At 39.5% G+C, this 19789-nt stretch overlaps 1 protein-coding gene across 3 annotated transcripts in view; it reads left to right on the top strand.

Annotated features, from left to right (window-relative positions):
- PPARGC1A (PPARG coactivator 1 alpha) overlaps window positions 1-19789 on the top strand; it is a 480987-nt gene that overhangs the window by 408246 nt on the left and 52952 nt on the right. For all 3 annotated transcript variants that reach the window (XM_039541759.1, XM_039541760.1, XM_039541762.1), the window contains one exon: window positions 2249-2428. In XM_039541759.1, coding sequence (XP_039397693.1) covers window positions 2249-2428 — 180 coding nt within the window. The remainder of the gene's footprint in view (window positions 1-2248; window positions 2429-19789) is intronic.

Below are 19789 nucleotides of genomic sequence, written 5' to 3' on the forward strand. Positions count from 1 at the left end.
ACTAGATTATCCTTTAATGAGATCACAGATTTCATCTGTGCATCAAAAAAAGGTCATCTCGGCATTATAAGATTGCTGCTGGAAGGTTATGTGAGCGCTAGAAAATGGGGAAGCTTTTTAATTTCTTTTTCTTTGCAGTTTTTCTGTGGCCAAAATAAAAAGAAGTAAATTTCATTGTACAAAAATTTCACCTAAGCAAGGCCTTGGCCTGTTGAAGTTCCAAGCCCTCTTAAACAACAGGAAGAAAAGCAATTGATATTTCAAAGGCTCCCCTTGCAATCCCTTGGTTCCTTTGCCCCTTGGCCTATTGTATAATTGTCTTGTAGTGCCCTAGTAGGCTAGTGGAAGTTGCATGGTAAATTATAGCCTTTACCAGCTGGACTGAGTCTATTGACTCTGTTCCTGGTTCCCAGAGTGTTGCTCACCATTATGCTGCTGCATATCGCCCATGCAATGCAGACTTGCAAAGATTCCCAGCTACAAAAATCTCAGTGAAATTTATTTTATTTAAATGTATGTTCAGCTCTCTTATATCACTGCAAAAGGCAACATTTTTAAGAGTAGCATAACTAATATTGAGTTATCCACATCAGTGGGCATGGTAAGGTTAGTGCCCTACAAACCTAGCTTTTTAGATGGTGGTACTTCCGGGATTGACTTCATTTGAAATTGAACCTAGGAGATCATTCAAATTGCCCAATCAGCTAATTGGAGTCCAAGAGTTTCTGATGTCTGGATTTTCTGTTTGGTCCATCCTTAACATTAACACAAACTGATAAAGCTAGAGACAATCAGTTAAAGGCAATTGTGAAAACCCATTCTCAGCTGACTTTGTTATGGCTTTTAACCACTTAATTGCTGGATCTGCCAGCAGCCTCTGTACAGAAGAACCCTCCACCTTTATTTCCAATGATGTATATGGGGCAGCAGTGAAAGGAGCTGCTGCATTGGTTATCGCTGAAGGCGTGGACTTCAATTGTATATTTCTTGGTTTCTGTTAATAATGAACAACGGTTCAGGTGGTATTTTTGAATTAAAGTTTCTGTGCTACAGTAGAAGCATAGTATGAAAGTGTGTATTTTTTTAGCTCAGTTGATACCTAAAATGACTGATCCTGACGTACTAAAGAAAATATTCTGGGTTTCTATTAATGAAATTCATATCATATTGATCTGTACTCTATTTCTAAGGTATGCAGAGGACGACATTCACACTAGTGAAGAAGGTCCACACACTTTAGTCCCCACCCCTTACTCTCTTAATACTGGGCTTAAATGTTGCATCTGCTCTATGGTGAATTTCCCCAGCAATGACGGGAAGATGAGACAAGTGTAGCATTGCACTAGATGGGGAGGCCAGAGGAAAGCTCCCTCTTGGTGCTTCTGATATAGCTGCTGCTTACAGACCGTAAGTCTCTTAGCTATAGCAGTGCACACACGTACAACCAGAACAGCCACAGGTTGGGAGACTCCATAAAGTAACCATGACTGCTCTAGCACTTGGCAGGTGCATGAGGTACACTTCATGATTTGCTTACTATGAGGACAATAGTTTAGAACCATGTTGTTAAAATCTGTGCAGTTCCTGAGGGTGCTGATAAGCCAGAGCCTTTGGTAGGTGGCTATAGAAGTGTATGGCCTGTGGCAGGCAGGCACAGCGTCTCCAGGAGCTTTGGGAAGTCAACAAAGCAGCATCTACTGCTGTATCCTTCAGCAGGGTGCAGTACATGTGGCAGTCAACATCTCGACTGATTAAACCAAGGGATTCAACAAGGCCATCTAGAGCTGAAAGCATGAGCCTCTGCAGCTTGAGGTGCAGATCTAGCCTGTATAGCTGGCAGCTGTAACAAGACTCACATCTTCTGTGGTTTGGGCATCGAGGAGGATGCATAAAACACACTTACCAGTTGGTTACCCAAGCACTCCCACTTGCTCTGATTCCTTTCTGCCAGCCGGGACAGAAAAGATAGGGCCATGTCTTGGCAGTCCTTGTTGGGATTTCTAATGCTGCAGGTGCTGGACTCTCCAAGGAGCATAAGAAAAAGGATAGTAGTGGCCACTTTGCTCACTTGTGCAGGCTAGTCACAATCTAACACTCGGTGTATCTTTCTAAAAATGAGATTAACTCTAGTGACCTGCTCTGTGGAAGTGAGTGACTTAATCAAGGCTTAATTCTCATCCCATGCAGTTATGGGTTAACACATTCCGGTGATTAATGAAAGTGTGTGTTTCTGTACTTCTCCCTGCAGTGTGCTGCTCTGGTTGGTGAAGACCAGCCTCTTTGCCCAGATCTCCCAGAACTTGACCTCTCTGAACTCGATGTGAATGACTTGGATGCAGACGGTTTTCTGGGTGGACTCAAGTGGTACAGCGACCAATCAGAAATCATTACCAATCAGTACAGCAATGAATCATCAAATATATTCGAGGTAAGGGAAGCTGATGCAAAAGTATATTTCAGATTGCTTCATGTTCTTACCAGGTGGAATGACAGTCTTCTAATAAAAAAAGAGCCAATAGATGCTGAAGTACAGCTGTGACGTCTGTTATAGCCTCCCTCTGACACCCTTAATCTTCATGATCAAAACCAGACCTATTATCTGGAGAGAAGAAATGCTTGGAAAGAATTAAGTGGAATTCTGATTTCTGGAATGAAAGCGCTGAAGAGATACCAGGTTACACTATGGCATAACACAGAGATATTGCGAAATAGTCTGTTGCAAAGAAAAACAAAAGTTGAAACCTGTTTGTCGTCTTCTACGTACATTTGGCAGAAACAACCACAGTGGAATACAGCATCTATTGATGGCTCTTTAACATTTTATACGTTACTAATTATTATTACGCCTACAGGCCCCAAACAGGCCCCAATTGTGCTATGTGTTGTACATGTGCATATCAAAAGTCCTTCCATTCTAAGTACAAGATGAGGCCATAGGTGGATGCAACAAACAGACTCGGGGGAGCACAGCATCAGAGTCAGATTATTCTGATTAGCATAATAAGCAGTGGTCATAGCATGCCAACTGACTAGCCACCGATGTGTGTTTTGTAGACATAATGGCAGAGGGCAGTCTTAAGGAGAGAACTGAAGGATTTCAGGAGCGATTTAAATGCCCTCTTTAAAATACTGCTGTGTGGGTCAAGGTGTATAAGAGATGGGCTATGCTCTCTTTACCTCAACCACTAATTCTCCTTTCCTGTGTAAGACCTCAAGATTCTCCACTACTTAATTCTCAGACAACCATGCCCCTCCCGAACCCTAATCTTCTTTCCTCCTAGATGGTAGTAAATGCAGTAGATCATCCTCTGGCTGGGAAATTGGGCAATAGTACATTTGATGAGCTGGCAGGAAGACCTTGGGCAACAATAAGCTATCACCCCTGCTTCACCTCTGCCTAGCAGATCACAAACATGTCCTCTCCAGGAAGCATTCTTGGTCCACTTACTTGAGGGAATCCCCAGAATAAAGACTGTTAAATTTAATACCTAGCAAATACTAAATGCTTCAATAAGGTAAAATGCATTTGGAGGTGAAGTACAGCCTTTATGAAATACTCTGAACCAAAATCAGCTATTACTTATACTGGCATAATTCAACTGCAGCAAATTAAGTTACTCTGGTGACACTGATGTCACTGAGAGCAGAAACTGGCCCTCTGAGCCTGGTTTTTCTATCATTCACACTGGTGTAATTCAGGAGTAATTTAATTCAAGCCTATAGTATTATACTAGTATAAAACCAGTGTAAGTGGACCAGAAGTCAGTTCTCTGTCTCCAAGGGAGAAATTTAGAAACATTCCGTATTCTGAAGTTTTGTGAAACTTCAAATTGTTGTGTCCTGTGCTTAAGTTTCAGTCATAGCAAGTAAATGACACATGTTATAATCAAGTAATTGGGCTGCTCTGTTATAGTATTCTTATAGGGTGAGTATGGGAAAGAGTTAATAATGTTTATAAGCAAGGTTAAAATAGTGTTATATCAGAGAAAATTAATGAGTTAGAACTTCTGCTTCCAAATAAATCACTAAAAACCAAATGTATAGACCTCTTTCATTGGCTGAAGTAAAATCAGCAAAGGTTTAAATTCAGTGTTGATAAATGCAAAGTAATGCACATTGGAAAACATAATCCCACCTATACATATAAAGAGATGGGGTCTAAATTAGCTGTTACCACTCAGGAAAGAGATCTTGGAGTCATTGTGGATAGTTCTCTGAAAACATCCACTCAATGTGCAGTGGCAGTCAAAAAGGTGAACAGAATGTTAGGAATCATTAAGAAAGGGCTAGATAATAAGACAGAAAATATCATATTGCCTGTATATAAATCCATGGAACGCTCACATCTTGAATACTGTGTGCAGATGTGGTAGTCACAGCTCAAAAAAAGATATATTGGAATTGGAAAAGGTTCAGAAAAGGGCAACAGAAATTATTAGGGGTATGGAACGGTTGCCATATGCCATTAATAAGACTAGGACTTTTCAGCTTGGAAAAGAGACGACTAAGGGGGGTTATGATAGAAGTCTATAAAATCATGACTGGTGTGGAGAAAGTAAATAGGAAATGTCATTTCCTCCTCATAACACAAGAACTCAGGGTCACCAACTGAAATTAATAGGCAGCAAGTTTAAAAAAAATGAAGTATTTTTTCACGCAACATACAGTCAATCTGTGGAACTGCTTGCCAGAGGATGTTGTGAAGGCCAGGACTATAAGGGTTCAAAAAAGAACTAGATAAGTTCATGGAAGATAGGTTCATCAATGGCTATTACCCAGGATGGACAGGGTTGGTGTCCCTATCCTCTGTTTGCCGGAATCTGGGAATGGGTGACAGGGAATGGATCACTTGATGATTACCTGTTCTGCTCATTCCCTCTGGGGCACCTGGCATTGGCCACTGTTGGAGGACAGGCTACTGGGCTAGACGGACCTTTGGTCTGACCCAGTATGGCCATTCTTATGTTCTTATGATTTAGTCTGCTAAAAATTAAGGTCCTGATTCTGCAATGTATTTAAGTGTGTGTGTAACTTTAATACATTTAATTTCAATGGGAATTAACTCCCAATGAGACTGCTCATGCCTTAAAGTCAGGTATGTTCTTAAGTATCTTGCTGAATCAATGGCCAAACTTATAAAGGACAGAATTGTCATTTATCATGCATGCTGATTCCATTCCTGAAGATCAAAATGATATACAAACACAGGGATAAATACATGATGTTTAAACTGTCTTGGTTGGTGCACAGCTATCTCGAGACATTGGTCCATCATGTGGCATTTAAAGTCAGTCATATTAAGGTGCATTTGGAGGTGCAGACAACCAGGGTGCAGTAGAAAGAGGTAGATGGAATACATCTAGAGGAGTGCATTGTGAGGCAGCAACCAACATGTCAGAAACCAAGATTTGGAGAAGTGTTTTTCCATCTTCCCTAGCAGACAAATTCTGCCATCGTTTACTCAAATGCCACCCCTCAGACTTCAAGGACTTCACTGACTTGAATTACAGATTGCACTGAAGTCAATGAGGGCACACTTTGGCTCAGAGACTACTGACTCAGAGGGGCAGATTGTTGTCCAATAGCACTTTGCCATATTTTGGCATAAGGGCAACACTATATTCAGTCTGTCATTTATTATATTTAAACTGCCTTAGTTGGTGCACAACAATATGTACAGCCATTGGTTTGTCATGTGGCATTGGGGTTTAAAGTCACAGTCACATTAGTCGGCATATGTCATACCTGAGTGTAGACAGAGGTAGGAGGATTACATCTAAAGGGCAGCAATTACAAGAGACTTGAAAAGTGCAGTGGACACTCTTCCTATGCTGGGCCAAAGCTGCTTCCAGTTCTCAAACGTAGGCAGGGTCCTGACACGCTGCTAGGCCCTCCTTGGGCTGTGAGATATTGTTGGCAGCACTAACACACCTCTGACACGTAGCCTTTAGGCCTGGCATCGCAAGTGCCAGAATTCTTCCTGCATTCTTGCAAGTGTGCAGCGTAGGCTAAGACCCAGATTTTCAAAGATATTTAGGTATTGCTACATTCAGCATTGCCATGCATTATGGATTTAGGAACATACGTCTCATTTTCAAAAGGTATGTAGGCACTTAGGAACCAAAATCCCATTGACAGTCTATGGTATTTAGGCTCCAAAGTTCCTAAATCACTTTTGGAAATGAGACTTGGGCTCCTAAATCAATTAGACGTAGCAAGGCTGAGCACAAGAACAGCTAAATACTTTTAAAATTCTGGGCCTAAGAGTTCATCTGCAGTTTCACTGTTATCACACAACCATTCATGACTGGTCACAATATCTCTCATTGTGTATATAAGCCTGTGTTAAACTTCATGCAACACAGGCTGTGGGGAAGGGGAGGGTTTCTATATAGCTTCTGGCAAGCTGATTGAAGGTTACTAATATTCCGTATCTTGGTATCATGTTAATAATTTCTACCACTACCGTTTTTTATCATAATTTAGTTCTAGGAAGGAGGGAAATAAAGGAGTTGTTTTCTTACAGGATAGGCAGTAGTGATCAGGCAATCCAAACTGAATAATAGAAAACTCGCCCTTCTTTCTGGGCCAGCTTTTTCCAAACTTTAACCTCTATCCCCATTCTCCATTATGCAGCTGTATATGTAGCACTACTTCTTGTCTCTGCTGCTCCTTAATGAGACAACTGGGGGTGCTCAAGAACAATAAAAGATGTGTCCTTTCTCTGGGGATTATCTTGGTGATGCTCTGAGACAAACTACTTGTGTTAGTGCAGAGAATGGAACCTCTACCTAGTCTCTTGTTTGTTAATTTCTGGATTTTTCTATATTGATTAGCTTTGGCATTTCAGCTCTTTCTTTTTAAAGAAAATATAATTGTATCTTAATCATCCTGGGGCAATATGTTTTAGAAGCCTTAAAGCCTCTATCTGAGAGCTGACTGCTATGAAAACATGAAATATATTCCAAATTTGTTCAAAACGGAATTGCAAACAAAAGATCGAAAGTACAAGCAGCACAATAATAATTGAAAACCTAACCTTAAGTGACTCTCTCCTTTGAGTTACCAATGCATTGCTTATGGCACTGTCTAGGTGAGGGCCTATATTTGCAAAAGGGACTTATGAAATTTTGGGTTCCCAGCCCGAGGCACCTTTAATGGGGCTTGTGTTTCAGAGGTGAATACTCTGCACTTCTGCCTCAAGCTGAAAACTGAAGCATACTAAAGGCATTTTCCGTCCAAAAAATAGTGAATTAACTCTTTGAAAATTGAGTATTGTAGGAATTATTATTAGTATTATTTATTTATTATTTTATTTTATGACTGTATTGTGGTAGTGGTTAGGGACCAGCTGAAAACATGACCCACATGTACTAGACAGTGTGCAAACAGAGTTTACCCTGAAGAGCTTACAGTTTAAATATGATGCATTTACAGGCTAAATCTAATGAGAGATTACAATCTAAGTGCTAAGATTGACAGCATTGCTACAGAATAGATATTTCTGACTCATCACTACAGTACTCCACTTGTATCCCAATGCAACTGGTTTTACACTGGCATGAAACTGGAAGAATACAGTGATGAATTAAGGCCTTCCACTGATGTTGCATGTTCTTTATCAGTGTTGTACATTTGTTAATTTCTTTTTCTATTCATAGCCTGGCTACCTCTATTTTCTCCCCTGATTTTCATTGCCTGTGATTCTGACCATTGGAGATGTATGTTAAGGGAGCTTTTACCCCTAAGGGCACTGTCTATTGACATAAGCTCATGCAAGTAAATAGTTAACTGCTCGGGTGTGACTTGTTAGGTAGATGGCTTTCTTTATCATTCACTTTTGTGATTTGCTTTTGGAAAGGATCAGACCTTCAAAAAATAGATTTGTACAAAACTGATTCTGCTGCCCTTTTACAAAAAATAAACTGGTTTCAATTCTTAAAGTCATTGTTGTATGAAATGTGGAGACCTGTAGATCTTTGAGTAATGTGAATTAGAAGGATTTTTTGTGTTCTTCCTTGGGAGATGAAAATTGTTACCTCCTGAGGTGTATTTCAAATATACCGTACCTACTATATAAGGTTAGTCATATTTAAAATTATTTATGAAGAGTGGACAGCATTATACAGAGGATAGACATGCGCAAAGATAAGTATATGCTGTCTGCACCATTCACAAATAGATCAACGGAAGTCATCTGAAAAGAGAAAATACAGCTAGACAACAGCCAATTCAAGTCTAATTTAGCAGCATAGTATCAAAAAGAATTTTCAAGTATGGTGTTCTGACAAAATATGTTTCACTTTTAAACAGATTTAATAAGACCTGCGTTTCTTGGCCTGCCCTGAATTTAATTGCTGGGTTTTTGTTTTGTTTTTAAATGCAATTCTCTATTTTTAAAGAGTTGTTTGTTTCTTTTTAATTGTTCAGCGTAGTCCAAGTTACTTTCAGGACTGTGCTCTGTGTTATATATTTGGAAAGCTGAATAGGCTACTGTGTTTCACTGTGGGCTGCCAAAAATGCTGTATTACAAGCAGTGAGAATGAGGGAGTGCGAAAGAGATTCACAATGAATTCCATACTCTGTTGTTCTTGGCAAAGGAGAAATTTATGAAGATAAATGACTGCTTATCCATTTGGAATGGTTTGCATGAAGAAGATGATGGGGGGCTTTTAACACCATGAGGGTAATTTGCATCAGTTCAGGTTATATACTCTAATCTTCGGTGGTGCTGCCAGTCTTTGTTACTACTGCAAGTTATTCATTCAAGGTTTGCAGCCAGATTGATTAATGAATTACCAGATCTTACGTAAAAATAACTTGGCCTGACTTTTAAACAACCACCAGTGTTTTCTTTGCCAGTCTTGTGACTGGTGTTAATGGGTTTCCAGGGACTGAACCTCTATAGATTTTCTGAACTGGCCTCTTCCAGAATTTTTTCCACTTTTTAATTTTCTCTAAAACTAGTAGCCCAAGGCAGGCAGTTCAAGGAGATATAATCTTGGAGAAAAAGACATAGTAGTCAAATCCTTGATGGCTGATGCCCTTCAGTGCCAATTCAGCATGATTTATCATAGCCATCTATTCAGCACAACAGAGTCTAGAGGTGAGCTGCATGGTGTACCTCACACAATATGCATAACTAGAGCTCTGAACTTTGAAGGAAAGCCTCAGAGCTATTTGCAAAGTGCTGGTGCTTAGTGAATACTAAATTACATTTAGGAAATAGTCTACTGCTACCAGTTATACTTCATTTTTATTCTTGACACAGACACCTAAATCAGAGAACAGTAACATTTCAGAGATTATGGAAGCAGTTTGGGTATGTTCCAACACTATAATAGGATCAGAATTTTAAGGCCTTTTTTATTATTACCAATAGTCACTTAGTTTCTACTGCAGTGTACTTTGTAGGGAATTACAGCTTTTACTAAAAAGATTAAAATGCTATTATGCAAATGATTGCAGTATGTTATTATGTTTACAAATTAACATCCATGGCTCAACACACAAATTAACTAACTATTCCATCTATATTATTAAGGATTTAATAAAGTAACTGTTGATAAAAATGGGGAGCTTGGAACAGTTAATAGGAACTGATTGTGATTTAACATAGAACTTAAACATTGTGTTTAATGTTCTAGATGGTATAATGGCAGAATAAAGCTTATCAAAGTGCTTAAAAGAATTGAGATTGTGTGAACAGCATAGCAGTATGTCTTAGACCTTAGCAAACATAAACTAAGTAGCTCTGGGCCATAATGTATAGTGGGCAACATATCAGTAAATCTAAGGGTAACACAAAGACCATCTTATATGAATACATACATTAGTGCACTAATATGTAGTTTATTAAAATTCTAATTATTGTACGTTAAATGTTTTATATATTATAAACATGTCTAGCATACTTGGCAACTTGTGTCCCTCTAAAATGCATCTTGTAATGAATTTTTGCTATGGCAAATGGGATTTCTCTGCAGAGAGTATCACTGTATGACAAAGGAGGGGAAGGTTGAGTTCAGACTGAGATGGCTTTACAAACAGCGCTGCAAATTGCTATTCCTAGCAGTTCATAAGAGCTCATAAAAGCAAGCAGATAAGAGCCACCAAGGTCCTAGAGAAATGAATGTACAGTATGTGGTTACAGGACAGATTTAGTAGAGAAACAGACAACATTGTAGGTTTAGTACAACAATAAACATAAAAGGGAGAAGATGCAGATTTGGGATAGGAACTTTATAATAATAATAAAAGATAACAATGCTGTAATAAAAAAAATTTAAACTAGGAGAAAGACCCTCAGTTCCAATGGAACAGAAGAGAGGATATAGGGCAAAATAGCAGGTGATGTAGCAATGTCAAATATGTTATGTAAATATGTTTACCTTTACAAATATCTTTGGCTAACACATTAATAAGAGAGTTAAGAATGAGATTAATGGGTAATACTGCATACCCTTGGCGCTCTGAGTCTACTAAATAAGTGCGTCTCAGAAACAACATTACATCTGTATGGCAGGTGTGTGTAAGCTATAATCCACCACAAAGTTTGCTTGGGTTTAAAAATTCTCAAGCAGTAAGTGCAATTTATTTTGTTCCAAACAGCTACTATGTTATTGGGAAGTGTTTATGCAAATTTTCTATATCTTGCTTTAGCAAGGTGCATTATTTCTTCATTCTCTTTCCCAACTGAACAAACTGTGCTGTTCTGTACTAGTCCAAATTTGTCTCTGTTGAAGTAAGCCCTTGTAAATTAGTTGAAACCTTCAGGCAAAAAGAACCCGCAAAATGAAAAAAAAACAATTCCTTTGAGAGCTTATTGTTTGATGGCTTAGTGGCCTTGTACCATTCCCAGGCATGTGATCAAGAAAGGGCACACAATCAGCCGCACAATCCTGTTATGTGTACATTCCATTGCACTGCCCAACATTTTACTTGGAGTGGCCAAGGTTTCATGAACTCACCGTGTCTTTACTCAGCCTAAGCATGCCCCTTTTGCAATATGAAAAAATAACGTTCACCCAGAACAGTGGTAAAATACTGGCAGACAAATGGCTTGGCCTGTGTTAAGAGGTTCTTAAGGACACAGTGTTCCACTGTGTTCCCACCAGTCACATATCTAAATACAAACTGGTGTCAGTTGCCATACAGACAAAAATGTATTAGCCTCCTTTCACATAGGTCATCATAAATCCCTTTTGGTCACAGTCACACTGCACATCTGTTTTAGTGAGATGCAGCTTCTTAAGGTGGCTTTTGGACTTCATCAGCACACAAATAACCAAGCCATAAATTACCACTGCTGGAGTTATTTTGAATAAGCATATACTGTTTCATATTTATAATGGTGAGACTTCATAATATTCACACTGAATATATAACACAGATCAGTTCAACAAGCATGAAATTGTATGTTGTCAACTTGTCACATAGATAGAGCCATATTCTGGCTTACGATAATGTTGAACTAAACATTTTCCCTAGAATTGCAGAGAGGGTCACAAAAAGTGGGAAGGTAGCATTTCCTTTTGTAGGATACACAGTCATTTATGTTCAAAAATAAATATTGCTGTGTGGCTTTTCTCTTTTTCTCTCCATTTAAAAAAAAGTTTGATTTACTTAGACAAATGTTAATTGGCTAAACTGATAATCTTTCCTCCCCAAATGGTTTATATTTCTAGTGTATCCTTTTATTATTATTATTGTTGCTATTTTCCTACCGCACATCAATGCTAATTGCTACTAAATGCTACAACTTAACCCTGATATGCTCTTTTCCTCCTGCCCCATCTCATGTAACATTAACTCAGGCCCATGCTATTAAAGGAGGATGAAAATCATAGCTAGGCTTAATGTAGGATATTTTGTTTTCCGCAGTACCACTAACCTATTATAACTGTGGCAGGTGGAAGGGTTTGCTGAGAGCAAAGTTGTATAGGAAGAGATATTTGGTGTTGACTTCATACAGTGAATCCCTTAAATAAATAATTCATGCAAGCAACAGCTTTCCCTAACGATTCTAATAATTACACATTCAAAATCCTTGACTAAAACCTTAGCTGTACAGAATCTGAAGGGGCTTATTTTTAAACGTTCTGAACACCTACAACTCTAGTTGATGTCAGGGAGAGCTGTGAGTGCTCAGGGCCTGATTTTCAGCCTCTGGCTTCCAGTTGTGCGTGTGCAGTTTTGTGGGTGCACAAATGCATGTATGTATTTTCTGTGTACTAATGCCTGTGGTTTGTAAGTGACATATAACAATGGAACATGCAGGAGTTAGAATTTGCATGTACAGAACCCCACTGGGAACACTTGTGTATGCATCAGTGGAGGACAGGTGTAGGCCTCTCTGGAAATCAAGCCCTATAGAGTGCCTTGTGTGGGGTCTACTTAATCTGAAAGTGGAGAGAATGTCTCCTGACTCATGGAATGATTTCTATGAAAAATAGTGCTTACCAGCATCTGAAAGAGCTGGTAACTGATGGCATCCAACTTCCCCAGTGAGCTATTAAGAGGACTTCCCTGACAGGATTCTGGGGTGTGCTAAAAACTACCCCCAAGTGGGATGATCTCTGAGAAGGAAATAATTCACTCTCCTCCCAAGCTGCCCTCTGAGCCTCAAAAACTGACAGACCTTTCACAAGCCAGTCACTGAGACAAGATAACTTACTTTGGTGAAATGGTACTTACCACCATAATGGGGACGTTGGAGAAAACGCTGGGAGCTGATTCAAGGCTGAACAATCAAGCGATGATTGAAAGTTCTCTTGACCCAGAGTGAAACACAGGTATTTCTGATATAATGGAGTGACGGGTTTATAAATATTTTACATATATGGCTTCTAGGAAGTCTCCAGGTTACAATTCTGCTATGCTGCCAGTTTTCTCCATCGTTTATCCTTCATATGCACTTAGCTTTTAAATTAAGCAAGCACACATTTCACTGGGATAGCCTCAATTTCCATGGGTCCTATTTTGCCCATTCTGGTAGGCTGCCTATTCTTTGAAAGGTGAACTAGTGGGATATCTCACCCAATCTTTGACTTGATCATTTACTGTATAGAGAATCGTGCAAATAGTGCAACTTCCACCAGCTTTAGTAAACAGAAAGCTAAGTGCATGGCTGTAGAGCATAGCAGACCTCTGACTGGAACTGCCTTGCAGGGCATTCCACTAGTCCACAGGGAATTGGGGCTTACAAAAGGAGCAAAGTGGCATGTGCCTGGTAAGGACTGGAACACTGCATGGAAGAGGATCTACAATCCTTCAGAAGTTTCCTCTTTTTCTTCTTTAGACTTCGCTTAATTACCTTTCCCCCCCACCCAGGAGTAGGTGGAGGTGGGGGAAGTGTAATGATGAACGCTGTTTTCATTAGCAGGATGATTTGGGGAAAATGCTGCCAGTTTGTCACTCCCATTATATCTGGAGAAAAGCCAAAATTCATTGGTTTTCTGATGGGTGTGAAAATGTTCACAGTTCTAACACCACAGAGCTTTCCATTTGCAAATCACATCCCTTTCTAACTAAAGGGTGTCAATCTGCTTTTGCTTGTACATAATTTTAGTATTGCCATCCCTTGTAATTTCTTTGCTGTTGATCCCGCTCTTGCATATAAAAGGTCAGTTCAAATGTCGCTGGAGACCAGACCTCCCATTTGCAGGAAGAAGTCTCTTAGGTGGAGAGGATAACATTTCAAAATAGAGGGTAACATTACAAAACAGCTCTGCTTCCTCTGACGCAAGCTAGAGCTTCACAGACCAGCACCTTATTATCTATGTTTTTCTGTAAATCCAATCTGAGACTGTCATTATCAGTCTCAGATAGGTGAACAACATCTGGGTGAAATAAACCTGTGCCAGTGATGGCCTGGAGGGGCTCTTGTTAGTTAATCATCCCTGCCTTGCCTTTGATTACTTAATTTGTGTGTTGAGCCATGGAGGAGCCCCCAAGAGCCTCTTGTTAAAATTCTGCCAACAGATGGATGATGGGAAGATAGGGATGATTTCTCTGCCTTGGATGGAGTTCATACTATCTTTGATATTGCTAAATCTTATGTAATACTTAATTTGGGGTGGGAGTTCTCTGTTAGAATATTGGCAACACGTTACTGTATTGTGTATTTAGCCCTTAAAATCATCAGCAGTGACTCAGCTCCCTAAAAAAATCATATTTACTTAACGTTACTTTCAGTTCTTTGTTAAGGTGGTCTTGTAGCTTGTCTGCCACCACACTTGCTTGATTAAGATGTCAGAGCATACTCTTTTTTTTTTCTTGAAGATATTATTATTTATTTTGTAGCAGTAGTGTCTAAGGGCCACCATCAGGGATCACAGGCCCATTGTGTTGGGAAGTGTACAAAAACACAAAATAGATGGTCCCGGCCCCATCCTTGACATGTTCTTGTGAGTAATGGGTTCTTCTATCAGTCCAAATGGAAGCATTCAGAAATGTTGCCATCTCGAGATCATTAGCTCCTAGTGGTAACATTAATATATCAGGAACTGGGAGACCCACTTGTGTATACTGATGTGGCCTTCACCCGATTTTAGCATATTTCCACTTACCTAATTATTGTAAAAAATATTATTTCCACTAATTATTGTAATTTGTCATCCGTTAATAGCATACTTAACTGTGTACCAGAATTCCTGTGAATTAGCCAGTTTTCTGATCAGAATGCGTAAGGATGTACAAAAATCCATCCATGCTTCTTGTCCCTTCCAGTACTTGTTTTTGGGAGTGCAGTGATAGATAGCAATTTATTGTGTATCCGAGCTGGTGCTATGTGTACAGCAGATTTAAGAGTTTACATTAGGCCACAGTGCTATCTTCCACTTTTCCTAATTCTATCTCCTGGCAATCCCTCAGTTATACACTTGGGGTGGCTGCCCCTGTCCCAAAAGGAATTTGTGTCAATTTCTGCAGGGACAAATCCTCCCTGCAGTAAATCGCTTTGCAATATTTGCTCAGACTGAAATTTTGACAAAGACATTCAGTCCATATACACCAAAAGAGATTTTTAAATGCTCTTGGAAGTAACTGGATGCTGCCTGTACCTGGCTGATAACTGAGTCTGTACATCCATGCCCTTTTTAATTTGTCTTTGAATGACAAATGCGTATCTTCACTGAGTCAGCAAAAGAGATGATATCCTGCAATAGCACTCCTGGCCCATCTATTGTTTTTGTAATGGGGACAACCAATTGGTTTGCCCTGAGTTTTCCCCATCTCCCCTCCTCCACACCAAAAAGAAGAAATTTAAAAGCTAATGTAAACAAACAAGAAAAAAAACACGCTTCCATCTCTTGTTCAGAGCACCCCCAAGTTCTCAATGTGTGACAGGAAATCTTTGATCAAGGATCATCTATTGATTCTTTAGAACCAGAATAGCCCCATTGGGTCCTGATACATTCCATCTTCAGAAAGGGTAATGCTACTAGATCTTTGTTGAAACTGATCAGTTTCACACTGCAGGTATTTGTCCAAACATTCAGTTTCAATCCTGATGGGCTGCCACCCTCCAGTGTCAACCTGAATTTTGAGTGTGACTGACCTCAAAAAAATCAAAAGCAAAATTCATCAGAAGCCAGTACATTTCACAGAGAAGCCATGCACAAATCAGCCTGGATTTGCTTGAAAGGTTTGCAAACTTTTCAAGGAATGAGTTTTGTGTTTATAATCAGACAAGAAATCAGGGAAGTTTTGCATGGTTTCAGTTTTCACTGCAAGCACTTCACACAGCCCTAAAATGATACCGCTTTTACCATTGTAACTGCTAAATCATAAGCCAGACCTTCCTCATAAATGAGATCTTGGCAAAATACCCCTGTGATGGGGCAACATTCCTTCATAATAGTACCCTTGTCTACATTAGCAGAGGATTCATAGTGTGAATGGGAATGGAAAGAAAAGGTACAAAACCTTGCTGACTGCTAATTAAATGCTTGAACCCTCTCAGATTGTTTGGATGCAAAAACAAGCAAGCAAGCAAACAAACAGAAAACACGTCTTCTACTGCCAAGTTTCTACATATCAAGATTTCTGGAAATAAATCCACCTGCTACTTTCTGAACACTTGGTGAAAACTCTGATATGTGTAGATAGCCTTTCTGATCCTATAACCAGAATGTCAGCAAATAGTGAAGGACTGCAGCCACTTCACCAGCTTTTCTTCCTTCTGGAGCCCAGTAACTGTAGTCTTACCATCAGCATGCAGCTAGCCTGACTGATATCTGACAAGCCTGTTAGTCCTTCAACCAGACTCCATAACTCTGAGCATCTTCCCAAATTGCATTCTGTGATTTGGTTAGATTATATCTTATCTTTAACCTTCTTGCATCCATAAACACACACTATCTAGCCTATCTTTAGATACACCTTGCAAGCAAGGGAAAACAACAGGACTTAATCGGCTGCCAGCATTAGTGGCATGATTCTTTTCACTGATTCCTATTCACTTTATCTGATATCTCACAAATACCTTTGTGGAAGGCTTCCACTCCTGCCCATGTCCCAAGAAAGTTTTCTTCATCGCTAATTTGTCTGTCCTCTCATAACTTCCAGGGTGACTTTTGCTGAGTGTAACACCTTATAAGGAGTTATGCATGGTAGGCCACCATTCATCTCTCAGTTGTTCTTCAAATGCTGGATTAGTCAATTTGTTAACCAAGCTGCTGGGGCTACTAACTAGCTAATATTTCATCTAGAAGTGTTAAAACTATCCCAGAATCAATAAAAAGCTAGTTGCTTTGCTGCTGATTAGCAAAAAGAAAAATTCAATATGAAGGTATCAAGAGGAATGAAAGGCGGAGTTGGCAGTAATGCAAGCATTATTTTCTGTCTCTGGAAGTGGCTGGTCTTGCAGTTGCTCCATATGAGACTCTCAAGAAACAGAGCCCAAACCTGAAGTCATGGCAGAAGGTGAGGATGCACAGAGGCTACCATTGTTGTATTTCTTTTCAGCATTCTGTATTTTAAAGATTATCCTAATCCCAAAATAAAAGCTTTCCCTACTCAGTTTACAGTAACATGGGAACCTCTAGGTGAAGCTCTGCTGCACAGAGTTTCCACCCTCCATAAGTTTACCCACCACCTACCTTTCTCTACCTCAAACCTTTGCTTTTGTGTGTGAGTGCTTACTTGTCTTCCCAAAGTAAACTAAAAGGCTCATGGGAGGCCCCATTTAAACACATTGTTCTTCTCTATCCCTCCAGAAAATGTCATTGTGTAAGGATACTCACCTATTTGCCTTTTTACGATAGCCTATTCCCCTGTGGGGTTTTAATATGTTCATTTCTGTAGTCTTATAGTAATGTCTTTGCTCACTTTAAGACCATACGTTACTTGGCCCCTACCTACATGCCTACCCTTCCCCCTTTATTCTTCTCTGCCAGTAATGCCATCCCCAATGTTCATCTCTCATACAAATATCTCAGTGACTCTGTTCATGCTACCCCCGATGCATGAATTGCTCTTTCAGCTATGGAGTTGAGGGTCAACCCACTATCCTCTTCTCATTTAAGTCCCACTGGCAAACTCACTTCTGCAAAGCCAACAATGGAATCAATACTATATATATTCCACAATTTCCATGAGCAATTTATTTCAGTACTTAACCACTCTGACCTCTCAGTCTTCTCTTTTCCAGACTAAACAAACCTATTTTTTTCAATCTTCCCTCACAGGGCATGTTTTCTAGACCTTTAATCATTTCTGTTTCTCTTCTCCGGACTTCCTCCAATTTGTCCTCATCTTTCCTGAAATGTGGCACCCAAAACTGGACACAATACTCTAGTGGAGGCCTAATTAGCGTGGAGTAGAGCAGAAGAATTACTTCTGGTGCCTTGCTTACAACACTCCTGCTAACACATCCCAGAATGATGTTTGCTTTTTTTTTTAAAGTGTTACACTGTTGACTCATATTTAGCTTGTGATCCACTATGACCCCCAGATCCCTTCCTAGGCAGTCATTTCCCATTTTGTATGTGTGCAACTGATTGTTTATTCCCAAGTGGAGTACTTTGCATTTGTCCTTATTGAATGTCATCTTATTTACTTCAGACCATTTCTCCAGTTTGTCCAGATCATTTTGAATTTTAATCCTAGCCTCCAAAGCACTTGCAACCCCTCCCAGCTTGGTATCCTCTGCAAACTTTGTAAGTGTACTCTGTATGCCATTATCTTAAAAATTGATGATGATATTTAACAGAACCAGATGCAGAACTGATCCCTGCTGGACCCCTCTCGATATGCCCTTCCAGCTTGAGTGTGAACCACTGATAACTACTCTCTGGGAATGGTTTTCCAACCAGTTATGCACCCGCCTTATAATAGCTCCATCTTGGTTGTATTTCCCTAGTTTGTTTATGAGAAGGTCATGTGAGAAGTATGTAAAGCCATACTAAAGTCAAGATATACCACATCTACCACTTCCCACTTTTCCAAAAGGCTTGTTACTCTGTCCAAAAAAGCTTTTAGGTTGGCTTGACACGAATTGTTCTTGACAAATCCATGCTGACTGTTATCACCTTATTATCTTCTAGGTGTTTGCAAACTGATTTTGTAATTATTTGCGCCGTTATTTTTCCAGGTACTGAAGTTAAGCTGACTGGTCTGTAACTCCCCAGGTTTTTCTTATTTCCCTTTTTATAGATGGGCACTATATTTGCCTTCTTCCAGTCCTCTGGAATCTCTCCCATCTCTCATGGCTTCTCAAAGATAATCGCTAATGGCTCAGATAGCTCCTCCATCAGCTTCTTGAGTATTCTAGGATGCATTTCATCAGGCACTGCCAACTTGAAGACATCTAACTTGTCTAAATAATTTTTAACTTGTTCTTTTCCTATTTTAGCCTCATTTTCAGTGGCATTCACTAAGTTAGACGTCCAGTCTCTACTAACCTTTTTGGTGAAAACTGAAACAAAAATGTCATTTAGCACTTCTGCCATTTCCACATTTTCTGTTATTGTTTTCCCCCACTTATTGAGTAAAGAGTAGGCCCTATCCTTGGTCTTCCTCTTGCTTCTAATGTATTTGTAGAATGTTTTCTTGTTACCCTTTATGTCTTTTTAAAGTTTGTTTTAGATTAAAATATTAATAATAACATATAATAATGTAGATGGATTAATGTTTCCCTATGTGATTGTGAAGAAAAGGCTTGCGAAATAGATTAATAAAACTGAATGCACATTCTCAAAGGCAGGGCTTGCTCAGCAGCCTAGTGACAATGAACATGTTGTTTATTTGACAGAAGCAATGAACTTAACTCCTGACTCACAAAGAAAAACTTGCTTCCCAAATGAAGATGTATGGATGGTTTTAATGACAGTTGCAAGACATGTGGCTATGTTATGCCGCTCTGCTTTAGCATATAAAGGCACTCCATGTATATCTTGTGAGGAATCTGTGATTTCCACCACTGCTTAAGAGCAAACTCCTTTCTCACCCTTAAAGAAAAATTATATCTAAGGATGACCTCAACCAGCTCCACTGCAGTCGAACAAGTCATCTGGCCAAAGAACCAGATATTGTTACCAGTATGAGAAGGATCTGTTCCTCAGCTTCATAGCTTTGGGTCCTGGTTTAGTCTTGTTCCGTATGCTGACCTCACTCGAATGTTTTACATCTTTCAGTTATGTATATGTGGCATACTTTGAAAATTGTAGTAAAACCAGCCTTACTGGAAAACCAGCCTTACTGGAAAACATGCTTAAATACATGTCTGAATAAGGTTCCATTTGGCAATGCAGTTTTTGGCAATCTCTCTAATGCTGCCATTGTTTTC

This window comes from Mauremys reevesii, linkage group 5 (genome assembly GCF_016161935.1).
Source record: "Mauremys reevesii isolate NIE-2019 linkage group 5, ASM1616193v1, whole genome shotgun sequence".
Classification (NCBI taxonomy): Eukaryota; Metazoa; Chordata; order Testudines; family Geoemydidae; genus Mauremys; species Mauremys reevesii.